Genomic DNA, 27,390 nt, shown 5'->3' on the forward strand with positions numbered 1-27,390 from the left:
CTATAGACAGCTCAAGAATTTAATATTAAAAATATCCAAATCAAAGGAGAAGAGTTCCCCATTTTGACAGTCACCCCAAATCATATGTTTTGGGAATAGCAAAATAAAGATAACATTTCATAACAAGTATTAATTTCATCAACAGCTTTAAAACTATTTATACTTTGGTTGAATAAATTCAGTATATAGGAAATTTGTATGTTATTATGTCCTAAAATATGCCCAATAGGGCAACTTTTCCAATCCACTGTACAAAACCCTGTAAAGATCTGTCTCTTAATATGCCTTTCAGAAAAAAAAAAAAGTTTGCCCTACTGTCCCAAAAGAAGACTTTGTTACCTAGAGTTGCTGAGCTGTGTGTGACAGGGCCAGAAGAAAGCTCAGTGAGCTGCTAATTGTCCTCAGGGTTTAATTGTTAGCAGGCTCACAGAACATTCCTAGCTCCTCCAATAAGATGTTTCCAAGACAAAGCTCCGGCAGAGCTGTGGGGGAGTACATGTCAAGGGTTTCCAGTATTCCCAACAGGAACTATGGACAAGATTACCCAGCTCTGGCTTCTCCATGCACAGTCCTCCAACATTATCCAGACAAGCCACGGACTCTCCAACAAGTCTATGTGGCATCATGTCACACCAGAAAGCATGACATGTGTGGCTGCTATCATGTCTACACCAGCACAGTGGAGTATATCCACAGTGGTTAGAATTTATTTCAGACACTTACAACAACAACAACAACAAAAAATCACACACCAACACACAAAATAGGTATATTCAAGAATCACAGGAGAACTACAGCAGAGACAGAGAAGGCCTACAGCCAAATATGATGTGGAGCAGAAGGCAAGATGTGCTATGTGGCAAGAGCCAGGCAGCAGTCCTCAGCAGGGTTTTATTTTGCAGTAGATAGCTTTTTTCCCATGCAATGATTCCAGTGATTGTAAATGACTCTGCTGATTTCCAGAAAAGAAGCAGCAATTACTACACTTTCTTGTATCTGCTGATACTGAGGAATTCAGTGATGTCTTTGGAGATCCACTAAACTGTTTCAAATGATCTGTTATCATCAACTTAAAAACATTAATGGTAAGAGACTGTCTTCAGTGATTACTGTTGCAGCCTTTATCCCACCTTACTTTTCAGCACTTCTTTGATACCAGAGGGTGTAAGATATTTTCTGAAAAGATCAAGCAAAGCAGTGAACTTCCCATCTTTTCTGGATGCTGATTCCTCAAATTCAATCATGCACTGAACATGATGCTCTGGTGATCAATGATTTTCTCCACAACTACAGGTGGGAATTTTAAGGCTTTTTTTTGAGAAGTGCCAAGGCAGCTTGGATCATTTTGATACAATTTTTATCATGAGTTTGTACATTTGAAGTTAATTTTCTATAGCATTTCCCCAGAATTTCTCTGTGTATGAATTTCAGTGTTTTCTGGGACATCAGACATTCATGGCTGGTTTATCAACATTGCAAGTTTCAAAGAGCATGTGATTATATTTTGGAATGAAATAGCATACATGTAAAATTTCAGTAATTTTAACTGAAAATGAGCCAGAATATAACTGCTCAACTGTGTCTTCTAAAATAATGAAGCTCACAATGATGGACTCTGAACTTTTAAAAGGAGGAGGATGTTAATGTTATTTAATGAATTTTCATACACAGAATTTAGTAACTTTCCTCAAGAGTTAACAGCAAAATGTGAATTTCAAGTTCAGGGATAACAACATATTCTGGCCCTTAAAAACCATACTTTGCTCAAGAGCAGATTTCTAGAAGTTGTTTCTGGCAAAGTTAAAAATATGTACATGGTATATCCCAGTGCACATTCTCTGCAAATCAAACTGCTGCAATACCATTAAGCAGCTGAAATCTTTCACAGACTCCTGGCTGCAATAAGAAATTAAAAACCCTGCTAGACTTCAGCTACTGTGCTTACATGTCCAGAAGCCATGTGAGGTGCCAGTAAGGGTTTTTGGATGGAAACACACTCTCATTCAGAAGAAATGTACCTTATTTAAACTGCCTTTTTTCTCAAGCATTTCATACAGGGGGTTCACAAAAAATTTCAATTTAAGGTCAAAACCAGACTTGTCACTATTACATGCACAGAGCTCCAACCACATACACAGAGTCTTTGAAATATTTTGTTTTACTAGTTGTACTGCTCACAAGTGTGAAGCAGCTCAGCATTCTTCCTCTTGTCGTGTTTTAACACTTGATAAATCTTGTTCTTAAGTCTATCAAAGTTCTCAAATGTGATCACAGGCAGATAGAGACTTGTGCTTCTTCTATCACTTGGTTGTGATTTTTTTCCCCAGAACATTAGGAGGCTGCAGATCCACACTTACAAAGCTCTTGGGGGGGGGGGGGGGGAATTTGAAAAAAAAAGAAAAAGGGTGGTTTTTGTGTCTGGATGTTCAACACTAAACATGAAAGTCTTGTTGCTTGCATATTTTCAGTAAACTCCAAAACTACACTACAACTTTTTCAGTCAAACATTACCTTCATGTCAGTCTCTCTTGGAATGTGATCTTTGAAGTCCTCAATGGAACTTACAAGGAAAGGAATGTGGTAGGATAAGACCTAAGAGACACAAATACGTAGAAAATGAGAAAAATTGCTTGCCATGTTAATTATCTGTTAGACACTACCATTATTTTACTGAGCTTATTTTCTTTTTTAATGGATTTTATTTTACGCATTTGTATTTGTTTGTAGATTTCAGACATTAAAGCCTAATCAATGTTTGCAATAAAGAAGAGAAATAAAAGCCTTTAAAATGAGTAAACACAGAAAACACGATCTAAACTAAATTTGATGTTTTAATGTAATGGCTCTCTGAACAGTACTCAAAAAAGATTCCCTCAACCCCAAGTTGCAATTCAAAGCTCAGTTACAACTGAGTATTGCCATTTTACCCACATGTCATCAACCTTTTAAGAGGCAGCATTCCTGAACAGTTAAGCTTCAAACATCCTATCATTCCATTAAGTTAAATACAATGAAAATGATTCAGAACATATTCAGTTCTTTCTTACATCTCTAAGTGCTTCCTGTGCCAATGACCGAAAAGACAAGATAACACCAATAATTGTCATTCTCTTCAAAACACTGTCAACAGCTGAAAAGAGAACAATGAAGAGAGTGTTGATGTTTACAAGCTCAATTCTTCAATAGGAGAAACAAAATATTTAACGAAATATTGAAAACAACAAGGTACTGAAACAAAGCCATTCCTTAAAAGAGCCAAAATAACCAGTGCTAAAGCAGGTTTTTGTAGCTGAATCCACAATGGGATTTTCAGTAGAAGACTATCACATTTACCACTTCCTGAAATGAAACCTAGTCTACACAGGGACAGTCCTGGATTCTAGCACTGGTTCTGTGCTTTTCTGAGGACAAAGATGTCTCTTTATTGTAATTATTTTTTGTTTCACATTCTAAAGCTATGTACCAGGCTTCTATATTACTGCTGCTACAGCTAGGTATTATCATCCCTGAAATGATGCTCAAAACTCATTACTAATATAGTGCCTCTGCACTGAATAACACTGAAATCTCACTTTGTACATGAGAAGGCTGGAAAAGTTCAAAATGATCCATCAGTTTATATGAGCTCATGTACATCTTGCTGCTTATGGATATTAAGCGAAATTAATTTTTCCCATTTTCTTTACAAAGACAAATATAAAAAATAACTCTGTATCTTCAGTAGGATCTTGTTAGATACTCACATGATAATCTTTTAAAGAGTGCTGCCATCTGGTCTGGCTTGTCAAAGCTGGTCCTCATTTGTGTTAGAACTTCAACGTTCTCCACCACAAGTTTCTATAAAGAAGCAAGGATTCATGTCAGCTATAGATTTCAACATGTTAACTGCATAAATGCCTGATTTAGGACATTCCAACTTGGCAGAAAAGCAACTAACTCCACGGAATACAGATGTACCCACTGTGTTCTTAACAGGACTACAATATCAATATTATCATCAGTCACTACCATACACAAAAGCAAATCAAAAAGCAGAGGATGAACTACCCCTTTGAACATGATTTTTGTATTGAGCAATGTGTACCACATCTTAAAGCAAAGGAATTTAACTCCATAAAAATCAGACAATAGCTCCTTATGCCACTCAGCTTTTTAGAAGAAAAGTATACATACTACAATAAAAATATAAATACATAAAGGAATCAATTCTTTTGGATTGCTGCTTTCACTAATTATGCTGAAATTTAATGTTGGTAAACCTGAAAAATGGAATCAAGAGTGGAAGTCAGACTGTTAAGCCTTGGTGCAGTTTACTTGGAATTTTCTTCCACTATAATATGAAAAGGCAAAGACATACCTCCAGGTCCCCACACCTTAGTCTGAAACAGTTAAACTCAAGTGCAGTAGTTTTCATTTCAGTTTGGCCAAAGAAAAGAAAAGGTGTCTGTATCTAATTTTTAACAGCTCCAATATACACAACTTGTAAGATTAGAGTACATGTAATAACTTTCCTGAAATCATTCTCCAAATGTTTATCAGATTAAAATTTAAATTAGAGATTGCATAATCACATCTCTAAAATGTCAGATCCAAATTTCCTGCTAGCTGAGGAACTTAGGCTGTGCCAAGATGTATTTTTAAACTCTCTTAAAAAAAATAGGTAGTTTATTCTTATAAAAATATTTTTGCAGTCTCAATGCTAAGAACCTATTTCAGAAAGGGGAAAGTGATTATCTTTATGTAGAGGACAATCAACAGCTAAGAAAATGCAGATCTCTTGTGTTCTTCTGAACACTGAAGTGGTTTTCCTTCTGTTTAAAGAAGACTTCAACTAATGTTTTGTATACTAAATGAAATCAACGTAAAAAAGAACTGAAGGATAGAGGGAGAAACAAAGACATTCTCAATTGGAGATGGTCTTCCAAAGTGATTATTAATAGCTTTATTTTCCAAGTAGGTGCACTCCAATCCATCTTAATTTCCAGAGGAGGCAGCAGAAAAAATTAATATTCACCAAACATGTAGGCCACTAAGTTTAGAACACAATTCAATATTTCATAAAATCTAAGAGGCATACCTACAGGAACCTACCACTAAGGATCCACAAAGATCTAACCTTTGATAGTTTTGCTAGCTGCTTTAATAGTTTTATTTTACTTCACTTCAACCCACACTGAGAACAGGGCAAAACACAGCATCTGGCAAGCAGGCAGATTAAATTATAGAGTAAATGCTCCTGTGACCATAGGAGGAGAATAAAAACAACACAATCTATAATGCTGCTATGAAATAAATGGTGGTCTGTGTTTACTCCCACTTCGTAGTAAGCAGCCTGTGCAAAGCAGATCTGTCCAACAACTGCACTGGATCATGATCATGCTACTCCCACAAGCTCGAGTCTATCCATAACCCACCCACTCTCCCTACTTTCTTATTTTCACTGAAAAGCAGGGAAAGAAATAAGCTATAGAAAATGCAGCACCCACTAACCAAGAATCTTAAAGGTCCCTTCCTTTCTGATGCCTAAGCTTTTTATATATTTTTCATACATATGTAGCTTTGGAGATTGCTAATGCATGGTTGTAGATCCAGTATTTTTCCTATCCTTTTCCCCTAGATTTTAGGACAATAAGCTAACCATATAATACATTCCTGAAAATACTGTTTAGACTTATTGTCAGGAAGAGGGCAAGAATGACATTTTTGGTTTTCCAATCAGAATCTGAGAAGTCATAAAAAGAAGTTATGACTTCTTCTCATAACAAGAAGGGCAAAGAAGTCCTTGGACCAGCTCCAAGGGGCTGACCCAAAGATGGGTTACTGGGGCAACTGAATCTCCTACTGTGAGATATCCTAATTAATTAACCTTATCAAACTGTAGAAATCCAGTGCTGAGCCCATCACCACTGGGACACTTCCAATAAAGCTCTGCTTTTTACTTTACTGTTTTAACACTGTTGCAAGGGTTTTTTCTCTTTTGATTATAGGTAACACTTCCAACCCAAACTGCAATTACTACGAGTGAAGTGGACGTGTGCATGGGTATGACATACTTCTATGCTGAAAGCCAAAGCAGGACTGCTTTGTGCTGAAATCAAATGGGCAATTTTAAACCACCCAATGTATCAGAACTTGGCATTTTAATTTAAATCCCTCAAAGCTCTCCAGAATGCAAGACTGAAGGCAATAGCCCATGCACTCAGTCAAGTTTTCAGCTTCACAAAGAATAACCAGCATATTAATTTAAGATTTGAAAGAAGAAGGCTGGAATATAGTTAAAATAGTGGCTTAAATGAGGCAATCTTCCCCTTCTTTATATCTTTAGATCTTAAACTTCAGATATAAAACTGACACCTGGTCCCACTTTGCAGGAAGCAAAGCAAGCATGTTGAACCCTACTTGTAATAAATTCCCACTCTCTCCTCTTGTTGCTTTCTTCCCCCAAACACAGATGCTTCTCAGGGCTCTCTTGCTAAGCCAACTGTCTCAGCCAAAGAGATGAACATTTTATTACTTTGTTTTTTCCTCCAAAAATGTTGTCATGCACATATGGATCTACATCATGGTCTGCTCACCCTCAGCAGTATCAGAAAACAACAGATTTCAGACACTATTCAAAGCTGCTTTTAAAAAGATACACACATCTACAACATAAATTGTGCTGATTTTGAGGAAATATAATGACTCCCCAGTAGGTGAACAAATAGCACAGCAAGAAACACTTGCCAAAGACCTTTGTGCTTCACTTAAAAGGTGACAGATGTCACTTTGGGCATAGTGAAGAGTTAAACCACACCATTCTCACCTGGAAAGCCTCATGCTCTAACTCAAAAATTGGAATAAGGGATGGGCATAAGGAATCAATTAACTTGGCAGGCTGGGCACTCAGGTCAGGGGTGCTGCATGCCCTTAGGCCAGCTTGGAATGCATAAGCAGCCCCTCTTCTTAAGCTGTGACAGTGAATAAAAGGCTTCAAACCTTTTTATCATCTATCTCAGCCTTTCATTCAGTAGCACTGCAATTAAGGTGTTTACAAAGAAAACAAGATCCTTGAAAGTGTAACACAGGATATATTAGAACCACACATTTCCGAAGGTCTGGTATGATAATAATAAATTGTTATTGAAGAAAGAAAGGAAGTTCCTTATATCTCTTAGGTATTAATGTACTTTTTCCAGAAATACAGCATATATGAATAGTTACAAAAAAATCCTTAGTTTAATCAGTGGTTAAATAAACTGAAAATTATGAGATGTAATAACAACTTGGAATTACATCTGGAAATTACACTAAAAGAACAAGTCATAACAGAATATATCTAAGCCAATTAGTGACATTTTAAAAGTATGACTATCCAGAGCAAGTAGCATATATTTTATTACATTTATTAAAACTACTTTCCAGAAGGAGTTACACAGGTACCAAGTGGTTCCCCTGTCACTGTTTGCTGTTTTGAATATACATGAAATGAACTTCCTTGACATGCCCTTATTTCCAATTTTTTTCACTGCATCAACTTTATTATTTGTTTGTAGTGCAGTAGATGCGAGGTTTACTTATCAGAACACAGACATTTATAATAAATAGTTACTGTTGAGCCAGAGGGAAAGACACATGTAAAAATGAGGAAAACTAACAAAGAAAAAAAAGACCTGAAGTCTTTCACCGATGTAAACTAAATAATAGATGCATACAGACATCTTTAAGAAATAAGCCCTTATAGACTACTAAGACAGATTTGAGATTTTCCTGCAACATTTGGAGAGTCAACAGTCTTGGGTAAGGGCTTCACAAACACCTGAAGATCTTGAAAAACGTTTCTCTTCCCATTGATCATAAAAGAAAGTTGACTTCTAACTTAGGGTAGCTAACAGAAATGAACAGTCTGCATAAATTCCTGCACATTCAACTGTTGAAGAATGTGGGATGCACACATACTACCTGTGCAAACTTACTACAAAAGAGTAAAACTCACACCTTTATCAGTTTGTTTGATGAAGTCATTTTAAAAAGATGGCAAGCAGAAACACAGGTATTAAATATCCTAAAGGAAGCTTAACCAGAAAACTACTGCCTTCCCAACCACCAGTTTCCCAGGTTACCTTAAGCTCAGCAACTTGTGAAGAGATGTGCCACATCAGACTTTCACTTAAGAACTTCATGCCATATGGTCCCAAAAGTTCAGAAAGGGCTCTCATTTCTGAGGAAAAAAAAAAAAGAAACTCTTATACTTCCAATATTCCATCTTCATTTATTTGCAGCCCATCAGGTATTTAGCATTGTATTTTAAGTGCAAAAATATTGTACCCCAAAGTATGATTTTAAAGGCAAGAATTTGTATGGTAGTAAACTGAAGCAGTAGTCACCAACACATAATATACCCATCTCTTTAGCTTAAATGCAATGCTATTTTGACCAAAAATAGGAAAAGTGAGACAAGAGGCAGCATGAATAAAAAGTACTTAAAATACTACTGAAGGCTAACAATTGTTAACGCTAAGAGCTGCTCTGCTCAGCTGCTCTGCGAGTTGCTGTTATTCCAATAACTCAAGCAATACAATAACTGTCCTTCACAAATATTGAGTAGAAGTATCAAAGTTTACCTGATATATCAGAGTATTCCTCAGCATTAAATGTCAATTCATTTTCTGTAGGCAAATTCACAAATGCCTTCATAGCTGGGAAATAGGCTATGTGACCATTGCTGACTTGCCGTAGCAAAGTTTCCAAATACCTGATCAGAAAGGGGAAATGTTTTAGATGAAAAGGCACATCTTCATGAAGTACAGCTATGTGAGAAGGGACAGCAAAGCTCATACACCAAAGCTTTATTTTCATAGTTCAACTGATGCCTGCATTTTACTCTATGTCTCATCCCTATAAAATGTATAAAAAGTTTGCCAACAGGCAAATTTCAAGCTGCTTTTAACAGGTACAGAGAGAAGTAAATATGTGATGTTGGAAACTTAAGAAAATTTAAAATAATTCCACTACTCCAATTCCAGATTTTTCATTAAACAACAGCAACAAAAAAAAAATCTCTAAAAAATTTGTAACAAGCATTCATATAATACTTACCAATTTGTGTACAGACTGGTAATGGTTGGCTCACCATGACTATCTAAATGCTGGGTTTGCTGAAGCAGAACATTGTTAAACACTCGTGTAATGTCGATCTGTACATAATTTTCTATTGACTGCAGGACTGTCATATAGGCTCTTACACTGGTCAACAGCTCTGAAGGCTTTGCAATCTCTTGTGTTGCTTGATTATACATTGTCATTCCAACAATTGACCTTTTAGAAACAAAAGGATAGGAAGCAAATTCATTTCTTAGTAAAACTGAACAAAGATGCAGCTATAAAGATGATTTTACATCCACAGACTTTCATAGAATGCTAGAATGGCCTGGGTTAGAAGGGACCTTAAAGACCAGCTAGTTTGACCCCTCCTGCCATGGTCAGGGATACCTTCCACTAGGTTAGGTTGATCAAGAGCTCCATCCAACCTGGTCTGAAGCACTTTCAAGCATGGAAGATAATCATTTGACTTGAATATTTCTCAAATCCACAAATATAAAGCTCTGATCAATGCACATAGTACACCAGTACTTTTAAAAACCATTTTGGATTCCAAAGACTGTGGTTCCAGTAAAAATTTCATGAGACTAAGAATACTCACCAAGCACTTTTTAAATAAAGCTTTTTCCCCCCCAAATATATATGAGCAACCCACACTGTGCAGGGCTTATGTAGTAACTACTTCAGCAAATAAATTATTTTTGTTGAACTCTTTTAAAATGCAGAACTTCTGGGAAATGCAAGAGCAATCATGTATTGACGTGTTCAAAGCATATTAACACAAGATATTATTTGATCAAAGCTGCTGTTATAGTTTGAAATATCTTTTTGAAAAGAACATAGCTACAGTATAGTATGAATTGGAAACTATATCCAATATATACTATTAATATAAATTAATATCCAATAAATCCTACTATGAAAAATACATCTCCCTTCAGCTAACACCATGATTTCTATCTTTAATCAAGGAGCCAAGAAATTGCAGGACATACTTTAATTTGTTCAAATTCTCACTATAAATAAAACCAGGCTTCTAATAACAGATGTTCACAGGCCAGCTTTCAAGCTAGAGCAGAACTGTACTAAGGACTGTATATTCCATTTCAACATACATGGACATGGACCTTACCCAGTATGTCACTGGAACCAGGTCCTCAAACAAACTGTGTCAGGGGATCCTTAAAAGCATTCTTACTAAACAAATACTTGTTGTAGTGTTTATTTTAAGTTTATAATGGTCTCAGACTTTTAAGAGCTAGGTTTTTAAGTAATATGTATTTTTCAAAGACAGAACAGGAATAAAAAAAATAGAAATCGGTAGATCATGACTTTCTGCACAGGTGAATGGGATGAGTTATCCTGGAGGAGAACACCATATTATTTAGAGTAACTTTTTTGTTATTGCTTGAACAAAAATAAGACATAGCCTGAACAAAAAGACATAGCTTGAACAAAATAAGGCACAACCTTCTGAGGCTATGTCTTATTTTAAAATAAATTCAAAATTGATACCATAACAAGATTAAGTGGCATAATAATAACCTCCAGTCCAAGCACATGTGACACAGAGGAGCTTGAAACAGTAAAGAAAGCCTAACAGTGAGATACTACCATTGTCTTTTAAGGAACACTGCAAGCTTCTGAAAGAAATGCCACTTGAAGGTATGAAAAATAATTATAAATTGAATATCTATTCTGCTCAGCTAACAAGTTTCATTTCTTTCATGAAGCAGAAAAATGGAAAGCAGTCTCTGAAAGTAATGTGCCTGTTGCTTCAGCCCCAACAACAAGCTCCCCCAAATTAAAATAATAAGCACAAGTGACCAAGTTTATTGGTCTAAGTTTATAAACCTAAAGAGCTGACTTCTTAAAATGTCACGCAGTTATCTTCATTTTTATGCCACCTTATCTTACTGATGGAATGCTCAGTGACCTAATATTAGGTCTTAATGATTAAACTGATTAAGTCTTATACCCTGCTTGAAATATATAACCAGTAGTCTTTTATATAAAATAGTAGGATGGCTGTCTGGCTTAATATGAAGTCCTCTCCAGAAGTTGCCATTTGCCTATTTCTGTAAAGATGTATGGTAAGTTCAAGGTAGGAACAGACAGGAATATCAAACAGCAGCACTTTATTTAAAAAAAAAAAAAAAAAAAAAGTAACTGCACATGTTCTCAGTTGGCTTTGTCAGATCTCGACTTCTGATTTTTAGACTTCCTTTCAGCAAGGCAGTGGACTCAAATACTTGAAAACACTCCAGCACTGTGCAAAAGAATGGTGGGAATACATGTCTTAATACATGCCGAAAAACAGCCATCATCAGCTCCTACAAAATACACAGGATTGGGAGTGCTGGATCTGGCTGTTAAATGGATTACATGGATTTCAACATATTTTATTTTAAAACAGAAATTGACTATTGTGTATGTCTGAACAAGTAACTTAATAGTCATTTAGTTGGGATTCTACTCACAGTTCCACTTTTAAAACCTAGTTTAATGTAGTAAGTACACAGTATTTCTAACACAAACTAGCAAAGGCTTATCTTGTGTATCTAACTCTACAATATTCCTTACTTGGTAAAGCGGATTTCCAGGTGAGATGTCAAATATTCTCTTGGGGTAAACGTGTGTTCCCAAACCACCATGTTTGGTACGTAATTGATTGAGAAGCAGAGCTCAGAAAGTGCAGTATGCAGTTTGTCCAGGCTTTAAAACAGAAAGAAAGAAAGAAATAGAAAGAAATTAAGAAAAATATTTAATGTAACAGAAGTGTATATTATCATGGAAAGCACACACTGAATGGATAATGCTTCAAAAGCAAGTATAGGTCTAACCCTTCATTATCATGTTCTGCTTTGAGACACTTTCTTAGCATATTTAAAAACCAGTATTTTGGCCAAGAACACATCCTACAACTGCATATTGATCTGCATTGAATACAGTGATGTGAGATATATTTTTTTATATATATGTATAGATATATGTATTTTTTAATTCCCCCTCCCCCACCAAAAAAAAAAGAAGACATTTAAGTGATTTAGAAGACAGCAAGAACTTCCTGTCCAGCCTGTACTTAAAGAGTGCTAAAGCAAGGTAGAATCAAAGATGCCACCCACTCCTTGGACTCACATGCCCACAGTTAATATGACTATTCAGGAAGCCTAGCTACAGCACAGGGATTCTTTCTGCTCAGGAAAGGAAACAGCCAAGGGGACAAATTCAAGTGACAAACATTCCTATTACTTATGCTACAAAATTCAGTCTCTATACAAGCCACAGAAGCATGACAAACCGCAAAGCTGTCAAACTTACAGCCAATTAATTTACTCAAACAAATTAAGCAAGAAGCATTCAATATGTAAAACATATTGAAATGTGTGAAACACATTTTGACTTGGGATTCAAGGTGAAAAGAACAGAAGAAGCAGCTTACTTTGTCACAACCAATCTGTTTTTCCTCATGCTTTCTACTCCTGGTTTCTCCCTTTCAGGTTCTCCTTTCTTTCCAGTCTGTTTTTTTGACTTCTTGTTCACTGCTTGACTGATGGTTTTGGCACAATGTTTTGGCAACAACTAGTAAACAAAAAGAAACAGCCCGTTCAAATTAAAATCCAGTTTTTTTAGCACACTTCATCACACAAATAACACATTCTTCCTTTGACACAATTCTAGTATTAAAAATTCTTGCTCAAATCACCTTCAATTTTAGAAACAGAAAGTTTACCCAAAAACACAGAGAAAAAAGAGAACAGAAAATATCCAGAAAACTGAATGGAGAAAATCTCAAAAGAAAATTGAAATAGACACCACCTTACTCACCTGATCACTCAGTGTACATTGTTCTGTGCAAATGTCTGTGATAAGATTTCGAGCCTGCTTAGCCATTTCATCCAAGAACATGTTACACAAGGAAAGACTACGATCTCCAATATGATGTCGCTGTTAAAAAGGGAGAAAAGGAAGCAGGATTTTCAGTTTCCCATCAGTCCCACAGTACTGCAGAGAACAGTTCACTAATCATGTAACTAGGATATGGGAAATAATAAATTAATTAGTCCTCAACAATCTTGACTCCAGGCTGTTTTTTTCTTTTTGGGAGTAATTTGAACCATGAAATTTTCAAAGTCACCATGAAAAATATTTTTTGTAAAAAAAGGCAAAAAAAATGTTTGAAGGTTTTCACATTTAATTTGGACCAAATCTGCTTTAATGTGCCCAGTATTCCAAGGTCTCTGTGAATGTCCTCTTCATTAATATGTGCCAATACTGTCTAGGGGGAAAAGAGCATGCAACTCAAGCTGTAGAGAAAGCACTGTCCTTCAGATAACTGAAAAAGTCAATAATAAAGCACTGCTGCATTAATTTCTGGATTCTGTTCCTTTCTCACAAGCACAGTCTGTCTTGCTGAAATCCTCCTTTCACCACTGATGTTTACTTTCTATCAGTCACACTATGATACATTGTACACAGCACAGCAAAGATTATTTTTCCAAAACCATAATAGTTACCAAGACATACAATTCAGATATTGAATTTCAAGTTCTGCTGGCTGTGACAAAATGTGCTTGCTGCAGCTGAATGCACAGTAGCTAGTGTCCAGTGGACTTTGGCTACTGATTTCTTACTATAATTGTTCTCAAAGATGTCTCTTGTCCTGAAGGGTTCAGCTTTCCTGGAAATTTTTTAATGCTTGTCTAATATAAATAACATTGGCTGCTATTTAAAGCAAAGCATGCAAGGAAAGTACCTATATAGAGGTATACTGTAATGAAGTTTAGCAGAAAAGAATTTTATTTTTAAGTAAGGAAACCCCATATTGTTTATATTACAATAAATCTTATTCAACAAATTGTTTCAGATGAGCACTGTTAGGAATGAAAACAACATTTTCATAAGCACTAGATAAAAATGGCCAAGTTAACTCCCAGACTAATTTCAAAGTCAACGAACATACAGGAAATGTACTAAAGGATTTATGCCCTTACAACAAAAATAGAAAGAATTTCCTCAGATTCGAACTGCTTCCTTTAACAAAGAGTCCATTTCTTCAAGCACCACAGTATTTTTTAAATTCTAACTCTAACCAACAAGGTTTCCATTACCTAGTTCTGACTAAAGCAACTGCTTACATTATACTGTGTATCACTTTTTTTTGCCTTACTGAAGAAAACTGTAACAACCCATATAGAACTCCCAACTTCCTACTTCCTTCTCCCAACCATGAGTTTATAAATCATTTAACAGGAAAACTGTTGCTTCTAAGTTTTAGCAGGCATATGGGATTTATTAGCATCTAAGCCTGAAAAGTCATCTAATTTTTGTACCCTAGCTAATCCCTCTTTAAAGCAAAGATCAAAATTCTTTCTCACTTCAGAAAAGGATTTAGAGATTTATGCATGAAGAGTCATGTAACAAGGTATCTACTTGTTTTACCTCCATTTTTACATTTTTAGCACTCTCCTCCCTCAAATATTAAATTGTCATAATAAACACCTTCTTGTAGTGTTCAGCTCTAGTTCACTCTCTGTTGAATAAGAGATGAAAATAACCTAAATTTAAAAATTACCTCTTCAGGGCATAGTTCATGAGTACAGCTCATAAAGTGAGTGCAAAGCAGTGGGAATGCAATTGAGTATCTTGATTGAGAGGGAAGCTCCAAACACTGCTGAAACATCTTCTCAAAAGCACGACTATAAAAACTGAACAGAATTAATCAGTTATTAATCAGACATTTAAATACAATATATATTTTTTTTTCTGCAAATAAGGTTTACTTCATACAAACCAGATGTGACCATAAATGTTTTGTATACCAAAAACTGCCCCATGCTTTCATCATTTTTGTTTGTTTTCTGCATTCACTTCTTAAGCATTTTATTTGCACATCTATTTTACATTATTATTATTATCCCAATCATATTTTTATTCTGATGTTTGCCACATAGGGACTGTAAAAATTTGCACTTTTTGCCAAAAAATATTAAGGAAAAGTCTGCAAATGATTCCTGATCAGTTATATGACTGTCAGAATATGTCTGACAGATGTTCATAAATATCTTTTTCAAACTAATTCTGCTAGAAACCAGAAATCCCAGTTGATTCTTCCACTGGCCTATCTTCCTACAAAGTGTGCTATTTAAAAATTACACTTGCAAGGACAAAGCAAACAATAAATAATAAAAAACTTGTACAGTCACTTTAGTAGCATACCAAAAGATAGAAAGATCTGAGGTTTCCACCAACATCTCCACCAAAGAATCTACCATTTTTGTGTGGAAAATGATTGTGTTCATCATTTTTCCTAGTTCTCTGTGGTCTGCAAGGCCAAGTGAAGCTTTAGAAACGCTGGTGTAGGCCTGAAAAGACAACACAATTGATATGTTATATCTGCAACTGCTTTTGTGCAAATTCCATTGCTATTGCTCAATACCAATGTTAAATACTGTTTGTGCTATGCACAGGACACCTGTGTATTTAAAGACCATGCAGGGATTATTCTCTTTCCACTAGAGCTTAAAAAACAGCAAACTGCCTTTCAGTGAAGTCTCTAAACAGCCACTGAATATGGCACTAATTCACAGATAAACTGCAGAACAAATATTGGCAAAACACAAATTTGTAATCTCTCCCTTAGCAGTGTAGGCACGTTGAATCACACTCTGCACACCCACCAAACAGCTCAGCCTCAACACATTCTATTTCTGAACTGTTACAAACACCCCAAGGGATGATTTGCAAAAAGTACCCAAAGCAGACAAAGTGCTACCAAAACATAGCAAATTATCTGTTGAAGTATTTGTTTGATTTTAAGAGTAGGTTATTTTTAGATAGCCTGTCACCCACTTGCAGTGTGAGAGTAATCTAGAACAGCAGTAATCCATGAAACATTTTGGTTTTATGTTAGTGAAATGTCATGCATATTTACCAATTCTTACCTGCAATCTAAACCAGTCTAATCTCATTCCTCTAAAGTCAAATACCTCTCCATCTTCAACTGCATCAGGGAAAAATACAGAACAGAAAACCCTTAGAAAACAATAACAAATTCAGATACACTATATCAGACCTTCTAAAAACCCCAAAATAGTAAAGAATTATTTGGGTAATGAACCTTATGTTTTTACGCAAGAATTTTGATCGAGTACAGTTGCAGTAAAAGGAATTAAAATATCTGGATGAAAATATGTGTAATACGTTTTCTATATTAAAAGGTTGGATTACTACCCAATAGCATCCTTTGGAAAAGGGACACACCACAAGAAGCAGATACAAAAATGGAAGAGGAACAAGGGAACAAATGCTGAACAAATGCTCCTTCTACTGATTACACAAAACAAAAGTGATGAAACTTTTCAGAGGAATCTGCCAGCCTGTTACCAATTTTCCAAGATTATTTAAACTTACCTTGTTTCACACTTAGTGAAGTCATTGTGTTTACAAAAGAGGACATGATGATTGATTCATCTTCTGGGCACACTGAAAGATTCTAAAATAAATATTGTTGCTATTATTATTATTGCTTTAAACTTGGTTTATGAAATAATGTCAATATCCATGCCCCATTTATCAGCTATACTCTGAGTTGTTCAAAAACCTACAAGAGGTAACTTAATCAATGGGATATTTCAAATAGTGCTATTTAATAGCTCTCACTTTTTAATTCATTGGTTGATGACAAATACCTAGAAGAGATTGCTTCCAAGCTACTATCAGCTCAAAATGGGAAAATCTGTCAGTAAATGTTATACTGTATTTTCTGTCCTGTCTGCAAAGAAAACCTGGTTATGGCAGGTTATAATGGAGCCCACATCAGCATCACTTTACCTCCAAAAAACCCCTCTCTCAATTTTTTTTAAATTAAAAATTCAAATTTATTTTACTAAGCATTCAAATTTTACAAAATGCAACATGAATCTTTGTAGTTTTAGCCACTAACAGGGCCACACTTCTGTAAAGTACTGCAGTGCAGAAGTTTCTCATAATTCCAGCAATAACTGACATTGAAATCTAAGGGCTGAAAAAATCCAAATTAGCTCTCAATCACTTTTCTACTCTGGTGCTTGATAGCTGTTATGAATTAATGACAACTAAAATTCAAGCCCATTTCTTCCCCTCATTTCAGTTTGGGCTCCATCTAGTGGGGTCATCAGGGAATGAAACCAAAGCACTTCAGAAAGTTTATCACTTCTTGGTTGGGCTAAATAAGAAAAGGTTTCTACACTCCTCCTGTGACAGTACCTGTTTCCACAGTCTCTAAACATAACAGTGCTTCATAATATTCATATATGAAGACTGAAGTATATAAATTCATACCACTTGTAATGGTCTGAAGCTGTGTCAGGGGAGGGTTAGGTTGGATATTAGGAAAAGTAAGGAAAATATCAGGAAAAGGTTCCTCCCTCGGAGTGTGGTTGGGCACTGAGCAGGATCCCCAGGGCTTGGGCTATGGCCCCAAGGCTGCCAGAGCTCAAGGAGCATTTGGACAATGCTCTCAGGCACAGGGTGGGATTCTTGGGGTATCCTATGCAAGGCCAGGAGTTGGACTTTGATGAGCCTTGTGGGTCCCTTCCAACTCAGGATATTCTATGATTCTGCATAGAAACCACAAGTACAACACTAAATCCCAGAATTAAACAGTAAGTTAATTTGTTTTACTCCACAACATTCCTCAAAATCCACAAACTGGGATGCATTTTAGGACATCATTTTGGACAAGAAGCCCTTGTTCAAATTTGCATTTGAGAAGCCAGAGCCATGATGTCGCCATACCTGCACCAGCTCATTTAAGACCACTGCATCAAAGCCAGAGAGATACTGTACATAGTATCTCTGCATCACTGGTCCATATTTCCTCACATGTGCCCTGAGCTCCTCCATGTAGAATATCAGCTCAGCTATGTGCCTAGACAAAAAAAACAAGGAAAAGCTTACAAATGTCACTCAAAATATTAAAGCAAATTTCTATCATGGGAATTTCCTCCTATACCTTGCTTTTAAAACAATTATCAATAGCTAATTTCCGTATGAAAATATTTGTTAATGTTGTAAAAGGAGCTTACATAGGTAATTTTCTCTGCAAGGTCAAATCCACTCAACAGGACATAAATTAGCAGGATATCACTATAGTAATCCTCAAAGGTTTGTATAACTATTCAGTTATTTTTCTGAATAAGCAGTCCTTCTGTACAGCTGAATTTGAAAAACTGTTTTTCTCAAAAAGTGGTTAAACCTGATAAAAAACAAGTTTAATAACTGCTTTTCTGGGTTTTTTTTTCCAAGCTATGAGAATGGTTAAAAACTTGCACAGGTTATTTCAGAGAGCCCTGGAACCTCCATCTTTCCTTAGCACCTAAATCCAGTGGAGAGAATCCAAGATTTTCCCACTCCAGCTCTATAAATGACCTTGTGATTGTTACTTGTTTAAAATCCTGCAATCCTTCACTTCAGCCTTGTGTCCAGTAATCTTGAGAAGTCTCCTGCCTATCCACACTTGTAAAATCTTGTAATCATATTTTTCATTTTTACCATCTGCTTATGGTGACACTAAAGCTGTATTACATAAATAAAGCTTAGCTGATTTAAAAGACAGTTTTGCTGTCAAGAGAATCTACAATCAACAAATAAAGCTTTTTGAAAGTTTTCTTGCCTCCTTCATTGATTTGATCAATGCAAAATCAGTGAAGACACATGAAAAACCTTTATATTTGCCTATTCAAAGGCAAAAAAAACCCAAAACTTATATAAAATATTTCCTATTTTATATATGAATTTTCACTGATGTGCTCCAATTTCTAGGATTATATTTCTAGTTTTCTGTTTTGGTGGGACACTTAATATTCCCAAGTAAAAATTTTCTGAACATTCCCAGCTGCTCCATGTAGCCAGCCTTTTCTGAGATTCTACTGCCTTCACATTTATTTTGTCTGTGAAATTCTAGTACTGAAGGTATAGCATTAAAAACAAACATACTTATCTATGAAATCATCTGCACTCTTCTTTGGCATATTATCTGCATGACGAAGAAGCCAAATAATTTCATCACGAGCAAAGGATAATGCCATAAATACAAAAAGTGCCTGAAAAACAAGAATTGTTCTCAATCTTATCAATATACACAAGAGCTGAATAGTTTGTGCACTCAAGAGGCAACTAGTCTCTAAAACACAAGAACTTAAAAAACTAAGTAGGCTTTTTCAGAGTGAAGTGAGGAGTTTTTTCCCCCCCAAAGAAAATAAATATTGGATGTACCACTGAGATACACACTGGGTCTTGCCCAAATGCAAACCATTAAAGGTGTTATTACCTTGGGACCCAAGAGGCCTGGCTGGTCAGACAAGACAGTGGCTAGTTCTTTGAGAGCAGAACGTAAAAACTTGCGTCTCTCTCTGTGCATTGAACCGCTGCATCAAAAGAACATACATTATCCACCATGCTAGACACAGAATACTTGATTTTCAAAAGCATTTAAGACCAAGTATAGGCAAATTATATTATATCAACTTCAAAAGTTCAGAATTTTGAAGAATGTGGTTCCAAAAATTGGCATCCTCATCACCAACACCATATACTCATGAAGCATCAATAAGTTTAAACCCCAAGTTCTCTGTCCCCTCTCTGTGATGTGCATTTGACTACATTAAAACATTTCTATTTAATCTGCATTCACCTTTTGTAATCAGACAAAACATAAGTAATGAATAAACTAAATGCTTCCAATCCTGATAATTTGAAAAATAATCTAGAACTTAGATTATTTTAACTTGGGAAGTTAAATCGGTAAGGACATTAAGCAAATACAGATTTAAAAGAACAATCAGTAAATGTTTCATTTGAAAATGCATGACTAATTCTGCATTTGACAAATTCTGTTTGTACAATCTTTATAATTTTGCTTTAAGAAAACCAATCCTAAAATCTGTCAGAAAAACTTTTTAAGACACTCACGCATGTGAAACAGCAGCTTCTTTGCACTCTCTGATGTCATTAATACGCTTGTTGTAGCTGCAAGTAAAAACCAATCAGATATGGTATAAGAATCAGCAGCACATTTTAGAAAGAGCTGAGTGGGACTTGAGAGGAGCTACAGTGTTATAGAAAGCAAGATACAGCAGAAAATGCACACCAGCTCCTGAGCAGAGCTAAATGCCAAAACTAGATATCTAAACCAGAAATACTTTCTACTGAAGCGTTCCTGGTGTTTGCTGGTAGAGGTCTCAAGTTTGTTTCTGAGTTTTCATATAATATACTGCAGGAAAAGTGGCAACAAGATGCAATTTTTCAAGCAAACTGCACATTCGTAACATTTCCCTTCAGTAAATCAGGATTTGTGGATGACATCATTAATCTAAGAGATTTGTCATTTTGAAGACTGATTCACCAGGATTTCAGACTGAGATAAAAAAAGGTGTGGTGGTTATGAAATCAGGCCCCTAAAAAAAATTAAAGAAACAGTCAAGATACCAAGCAAAAATGCTTGTGTACCTAAGCAGAACTTACATGAAGCAGAAGTAATCTGTTTGAAACAGTTCTTCAAGTAATATAGGGTTATTAGCAGAGATTCTGAAAGGAGAACAAAAACTTACCCTCTTATGTTTACAAACAAATCTTCTGCAGCTTTGTGAATATGGAACACTTCGTCTCGAAAGAGAGCCAAGCAAGAGCTGCTTTGAAGTGCAAGCTTCCAAAGATTCAAAGCTGTAGCATCACTATTTAGGATTCCATGGCACAAAATAAATCCAACTTCAAAAGTTCACATTGATGTATGTTACAAATCAGATGCACAAAGACAGTAAGAGAACAGTGAGATGATTAATGTATTTTGTCTTCAATAGTTTGCATAGATCATTAACAAACTCTTTAATGTATAATATCTTCTAATATATAAAAAATACCTCCCTTCCCACTTCTAATGGAAGTATTTTTGCAATATTTGTGTGAAATTAATTACTTTATGCTGATACTACTTGACTACTTTCATCAAAATTACTGAAGCCCTCACTTCCAGTCAAAGTCTGGAACACAATCTATTGTGACACAATCTATTCCAGCAGCAGATGCTGAATTCTAGCTTCACTGCATGCTAGTACAAATGAAATTTAATCAAGTTTTCCAGAATCTTATTTGAATACAACAGCTATTGGAGAGTACAGAAAGCAAGTAGTCTTTTAAAAGTTAACCATTTTTTTTAATACAACCATGAGTCATTTCAGAATATTTTACTCACAAATGATCCATTTTTCCATTGCATCCAGAGACAGGTATTCACATGGCATCTGTTAAAAAAACAGTCATTTGTAGCACACTAGTTATAAGTACTACTTGGCAAAAAGGAACAAACAAAGCTTTAAATGCTGATCAAAGAAAGCCACTGACCACTAACAGTGATTCAGTGTTTCAGCACTTCAGAAACTGAGGGTTAGAATATTAAGTGAGCTTCCATAACCTCCAGCACCTTGAACAAATTTTAACAAATATTTATTTTCAATAAACATTGTATTTAACAATATTCAAGAATTAAAAGCTTTTGATGGATACTAATCACAGCTTGACAGCCATTAAAGCTTCACTTTTTTTCAGAAAGATAACCATTCATATCACAGCTGAGGCAGCAAGTGCAAACATAAATTTTAAAGGAAGGATCAGTTCTGATTTCCAGTCTCCTGGCTCACAAACACCTGAGAGGGTACTCAGGATTCCTCCCCTCTATGACTGCAGAAGTCAACATTGCTTCTCCTCACCTTCTGGTCAACAAATTACTGAAGCTGAAGGCAAGAGTTAATGTAACAGAAACTTTACTTAATGAGAGAAAACTTTCCCCCTGTACTAATCAGCGTATTTACATCTCTGATTAAAAGTCACATAGAGGTGATCCAACAGACAACTATTTTACAGAAAACCTTACTTAATTCTATCATAGAATGTAAATTAAAAGACCATACTGTGTCAGACTGTGCAGGATTAAGCATTGTACTGGGGGCACTGATGAGGCTCAGCAGTTGTGCGTTTCTCCACTGGTCAGCTGAGAGATTTCGTCGAGGATAGACCATCTGGAGTGAAATCAGAGCATCTGAAAGGGACTAGAAAGCAGGCTAATGATTAGTTTGAATGGTCAGTACTGTTCCATCAGCAGAGCTGTTTCCTCAGCATTATTACTAAGTCATCAAAACATTTTAGGGAACTAGTTTTGAAATTAAACATAAGGTTAAACCTCATTGCATCATTAACATAGAAAAGAATACTCCAGGCTAGAGGAAGGATGCAAAGAAGCAGGAGAGTTTGATTTCTATTATTTTTAGTTAGAGTTACAAAAATCTGAGTTCAGAATTAGAGGGCATGGAAATAAACCAACAAGGCACAAAAGCCCTCTCACACACAACTGGAAGTTGTTCATTACTTACTCAAGCATCCCAGTTGCTGTGTTACTCCCTTCCCTGCCACTTCCTTTAGTAGGTCTTGGTAGCAAACTATAATTCTTTTGAGCAGATACTGTCTGCAGGAATATCTTTGCAGCAAATTAAGCTTTTGTAGCAAAATTAAGCAAGTGTATCCTAAGTCTTTTCCCTGACTTTAGTATCAATACTGGTGCCTGAATGAATCCTCAGGGAGCCAGATCTGAACAGCATGAGAGCAGAGGAGATCACTCAGGCAAAAAAACCAAAGTCATCTGCTGAAGCTGATGTAAAGGATTAAACAACTGCCTGGTTTGCTGCAAAACAGTGGGATTACAGAATGACAACTTCAGCGTGCAGTTCCACGACAGTGCAACCCAAGAATGTTTCTGAAAATATCCCTGACTCCAGTTTATGCTTCTAGCACAGGATAAGCACAAGAGGAAAAATTGGACTGAAAGGCATCTTTACAAATGTGTCAATGGAAAGGACTGATCCACTATTAAATATAAGAGAGCATAAACAAAGATAATACTGAGAAGAAAAGCATCTTTGCTAAAATATGCACCAGAAAAGATTACTTGTAAATGAGATCCTTAGCTAAGCAAGTCTTAACAAGATAGGAATCGTGGAAAGTGTAACACCAATAAGATTGCAGACAAGTTAGAAGTTATTTCACTTCAGAGCATTTAGGAAAGTAGCTGGAAAGCTCTGAATTTCTAGTGACAATACTGCCAAGTTTAAGGAAATTGAGAAAAATCTAGAAAAGCAACTAGAGAAGGAAAACACAACCAGTACCTAAACTTCAAAATAAAGAAAAACCCAAACCTTTAAAACTTTAGGAAATAACTTAGAATTTAACTTAAGGTACTGCCAAACATTCCAAAGTTGTAATTGTTAGGCAATTAATTTGCAAGCACCTAGAAAGTAACATCTTTATAATAGTTAGTCCTGATCAGAGAAATCTAGTTTCCTTTGACAGAATAGCAAATCTAGTGAACAAACGGGAAGTGATAAAACAGGATATACTTTAACTTTGGTGAAGCTTCTGTAATTTTTCCAAGATATTCTTACATGAAAATACAGCCTAGATAAAACATCATGGAACTGCAACACAACCAAATGTGTAGGAACAGAAACTTAGAAACATCTGTACAGAAAGGACTAAAGGAATTGAGCTCCTTTAACTCAGTGAAGGCAACTCAGCAGTGTCAGCTTTTGAGTACAGGAGCTACTGTTAAAGAGGCAGTGGTGATCTTTTGGAAAATCCAAACCAAAGCACCTCAGGTTACAAAACAGAAATTCACATTCATCTAGGACAGCAATCCAGCAAAACAATCAACTTCACAGAAACAGTGTGGATCTCTTTAATTTCAAGCTACAAACTTACACAAAAGACAGAAGTAGCTATTCTCAGATGATCCACAACTGATTTTTTATTAATTTCTAATCCTTAGTGAATAGAATGGCACCTTACTAACGGGTCTTATCATTCCTGTATTTCTGCAGGTTGTGCTTTTTAATAGGGTATCAATCCCCAGCCCTAGACATTCAATGTAAGCAGAAATCTCATGCGAAATTTATACCAAATGGCCTTCGACAAAACAAACTCTTGCATATTTACTTTTTGTCTTTGTTTCTCCCAATTAAGGTTACTGCATGCCTGTGAAAAGTAGTTACATACTTTACTGTGAGGTACAAATTCCTCCATCATTTTCTTTAAAGGATTTTCATAATCCACAATCATCTGGCCAAGGCGTGGATATTCTCTGTCACTAAAAGCAACAACAAACAATTCACTGAGGTGTAGCTGTTACTATCATTAACATTATACATGTCTTTTATACAATCAATTTTTTACCTTGCTCCATGTGTCATTTCATGGGCATAGTTATACAGTCCAATGATAGCCTTCCTTTCTTCAATTCGGGACAGCAGTATCATTAGAGTTGTGTAGGTTATAATCAAATCTAGGTAGTTCTTTGTTAAATCAAAGTTTACAGTCTAGAAATGAAAACCAGTAAATTATCATTTAAAAACTTACAGAAAAAAGCATAAAACATTTTTCCTTACATTTCCACCAATTTTCAGCATTTTTAAATACAATGGGCTGTCTTTTGAACAAAGTTCTTGTTCTGGTGGCATGCGACTTTGTATAACCTTAATTTATTCATTTAGATTCCCAGAACTGTTTGCACTCATGAAAGCAAAGCATCCAAATAAATCCTTCCAGGTTTAAGTGTCACAGATTACCTGACAGATAGGAAAACTTTTCTTGTTACTAAGCAGTCAGCAGTGCCATGCCTATGAACTGCATTTTAGTAAAAGCCAAATGTGAAAGACTAGCACATATCCCACTGGCCTTGTAACATGATTCCACAGAATACACACCTGTTCCTTTTTCATATTATCAATCTAAGTTGGCCAAATTTAAAATAATGACAAAAACTAATAAGGTGACATTAAGAACATTAAGAAAGTTGAAACCAACAGGAAAAGGTGATGGAGATTTTCTTTTGTGGTTTTGGAGGCTTTTTTTCTATGTTTGTTTGGTGGTAGTTTTTTGTTTTGTTTTTTATTGTTGGGTTTTGTTGGATTTTTTGGTGGTTTTATTTTAAATATAAGACTTTTAGATGCTTTTGTAGTTGCTTTAGTCAACCCCAAAAGTGACCTCCTCACATAGCTTAGGTGGACACCAGTAACAGTCTTCTCTTGTCTTACAAAGCATAAGCATACAGATGACTAGAAATTAATTTGCAGATGCAATAAATAAAAAATTACTGAAAAAATTTTATGTTTGGTAACAGTACTGTTACTACTGTCCATAAGAAGCCTACTAAGAAAGGTCTATCTCTCTATTATAAAAGTTAGAAATGTGAACCCTACGTTGTTTTTATTTCTCTTGCATTTATAACTGGAGATGTGATGTTTCTTGGACTAACAAAAGCAAGTCCTTTTACCCACAGGACTCTGAATGTAAACATTTTTGAAAGTTTAAACCTAGAAACTTACAATATCAAAGAAGACTTGGCAAACATCAATAGTGTTTAGCAGCTCACAGACATGGTCCTTGAAAAACAAAGGAATAACTTTAGTTTAAAAAGATATAATTAGTGATGGAGCTTCATTTTTTTTTTTTTATTTGAAGAGCAGATCTTCAAGTTCAGCTTTTTCATTATACAGTGTTATTTCATGAATAAATTACAGAAACCTTATGTGACAGAACAACTTACACATTTGTAATACCTTACCTTAAATTCCATAACATCAACGAACGTGAAGTAGTATAATGCCAGGTTCTTCAAAATCTCTGATTTTTCCTTCTGGAGCTGAGCAAGCTGTTGCTAAAAGAGAAACATAAACATGCACACTGTTCTTAGAAGACTTGAGAAGACTGCTGAAAAGTAATACCTGTGAAGCGCAGAGAAACCGCCAGGCTATGCAAAGAAGCTGTAACATGGTTTTCTAAGACTGAGGTTCTGTGTGTGTCAAATACACAGAGTTCTCAGCACTGACCATTTTAACAGCTGCCAACTACATTTTGAAGATAAAAGTTACATTAGTACACATTAGTACCAGAGTCGTATTGTTTAGCTCAGCTAGAGATGAAAATGGTAGTCAGAAGTGTTACGTTATCACATATGGATAATTTGCAAAAGCAGAACAGTACATGAGCACAAATCAGTATGCCAAAACCAAAATAATTATGTTACTTGAGGTGGAAGAAAATAAGGTGGCAGGTTACAAACTTTACTACAGAAAAACATTATGCTTTTAAATTCTGAACTTACCAAAAAGAATATCCAGGCAAAGCCACGTTAAGCATGCAAAATAAAATGTAGATACAAACATAAAATACAGTAACGGTTCTTTGACCAGTTCCATATAAACACAATAATACATTCAAACAAAAGCAACAAAATAAGGAAACATAAAAGAAGCAAAACACTAGCATTAGACACTTGTGGATAAAATGGAAGAGGCAAACGTGAATACAAAGGTAAAATAATTCACATGGATTTCTTTTTTTATATATTTTAAACAGACAATGAAATACTATTTATTTTTAAAGATTTCCTGAAGGAACAAAACTGATCACTTAGACAATTAAAAACACAAAAAAGCAGCTGTTAGTGAACAGCCATTCTGTTTATTTAAGTATGACAGTCTCACAGCACTGCAAGTATCCAAATATTTAACTGGCAATATCCAGCTACAAACTACATCTCCCTCCTGATAGAGGAACTGAAATGAGTTAAAGCAGTCACAATAGAAAATCGTGCCCTCCAAAAATCTGCAAGATTTTAAATTAAAGATGATCATGTTAAATATCATCTTTTTCTCAACAAGAGCAATCAATTATAAGACAGATTAAAAAATTGCTTTGAATTGATTACCTTGTTTTCATAAGAGGTTAGAACTAAGTATGCTTCTTCAGCTCACTCTCTTTTATAAAGCTGTACTCTGTATTCTCAGTTTTATGTAAAGCATCAAAATTCCTCTAAATTGGTAAAACAAACTGCCTGGATCACAACTAGGTATCACATGTAAAAAACACTTCGCTTCTCTCCTCTACATTTTTAGATGTGATGATGATTTTTTAGAAGTCTTGAGCCATAACGCTTTCATTATTGCCAAGGAAGACAGGAATAGACAGTTATGAGCAAATCAGAATGGCTACATTATAAACTACTCCTGCCTACTCTTAAACCATGGCCAAGGATTGGACTTTGAATGCCTGCCTATCTATTATTTAAGTATTTTTCACATAAGCATCAGCCGAGGCTTAATGGAAAGAGGTGCAATACATGTGTTTATTTTGTAACTTGTCCTGATAAATGTCATGCACCAGGAAAAAGGTTATTCCCATTTAATGTGCTGCTGTACAAAAATCTGTTTTCAAATCCCATGA

General features: G+C 35.5%; 1 protein-coding gene across 2 annotated transcripts in view; it reads right to left on the reverse strand.

The window, feature by feature from the left end:
* NCKAP1 (NCK associated protein 1) overlaps nt 1-27,390 on the reverse strand; it is a 59,106-nt gene that overhangs the window by 11,522 nt on the left and 20,194 nt on the right. The window contains exons 3-26 of one of the 2 annotated variants that reach the window (XM_053982441.1): nt 25,730-25,816; nt 25,491-25,547; nt 24,340-24,482; nt 24,163-24,253; nt 22,029-22,166; nt 21,314-21,362; nt 20,673-20,829; nt 20,035-20,091; nt 19,394-19,490; nt 19,060-19,166; nt 17,860-17,992; nt 16,495-16,576; nt 16,026-16,084; nt 15,301-15,446; nt 14,657-14,789; nt 12,910-13,029; nt 12,524-12,663; nt 11,665-11,796; nt 9,079-9,297; nt 8,604-8,734; nt 8,103-8,200; nt 3,744-3,837; nt 3,048-3,130; nt 2,512-2,592 (exon numbers count right to left, since the gene is read on the reverse strand). In XM_053982441.1, coding sequence (XP_053838416.1) covers nt 2,512-2,592; nt 3,048-3,130; nt 3,744-3,837; nt 8,103-8,200; nt 8,604-8,734; nt 9,079-9,297; nt 11,665-11,796; nt 12,524-12,663; nt 12,910-13,029; nt 14,657-14,789; nt 15,301-15,446; nt 16,026-16,084; nt 16,495-16,576; nt 17,860-17,992; nt 19,060-19,166; nt 19,394-19,490; nt 20,035-20,091; nt 20,673-20,829; nt 21,314-21,362; nt 22,029-22,166; nt 24,163-24,253; nt 24,340-24,482; nt 25,491-25,547; nt 25,730-25,816 — 2,634 coding nt within the window. Of the gene's footprint in view, nt 1-2,511; nt 2,593-3,047; nt 3,131-3,743; nt 3,838-8,102; nt 8,201-8,603; nt 8,735-9,078; nt 9,298-11,664; nt 11,797-12,523; nt 12,664-12,909; nt 13,030-14,656; nt 14,790-15,300; nt 15,447-16,025; nt 16,085-16,494; nt 16,577-17,859; nt 17,993-19,059; nt 19,167-19,393; nt 19,491-20,034; nt 20,092-20,672; nt 20,830-21,313; nt 21,363-22,028; nt 22,167-24,162; nt 24,254-24,339; nt 24,483-25,490; nt 25,548-25,729; nt 25,823-27,390 lie in introns of both variants that reach the window. The other variant, XM_053982440.1, reaches the window with a different exon arrangement.

Source organism: Vidua macroura, chromosome 7, assembly GCF_024509145.1.
Source record: "Vidua macroura isolate BioBank_ID:100142 chromosome 7, ASM2450914v1, whole genome shotgun sequence".
Classification (NCBI taxonomy): Eukaryota; Metazoa; Chordata; class Aves; order Passeriformes; family Viduidae; genus Vidua; species Vidua macroura.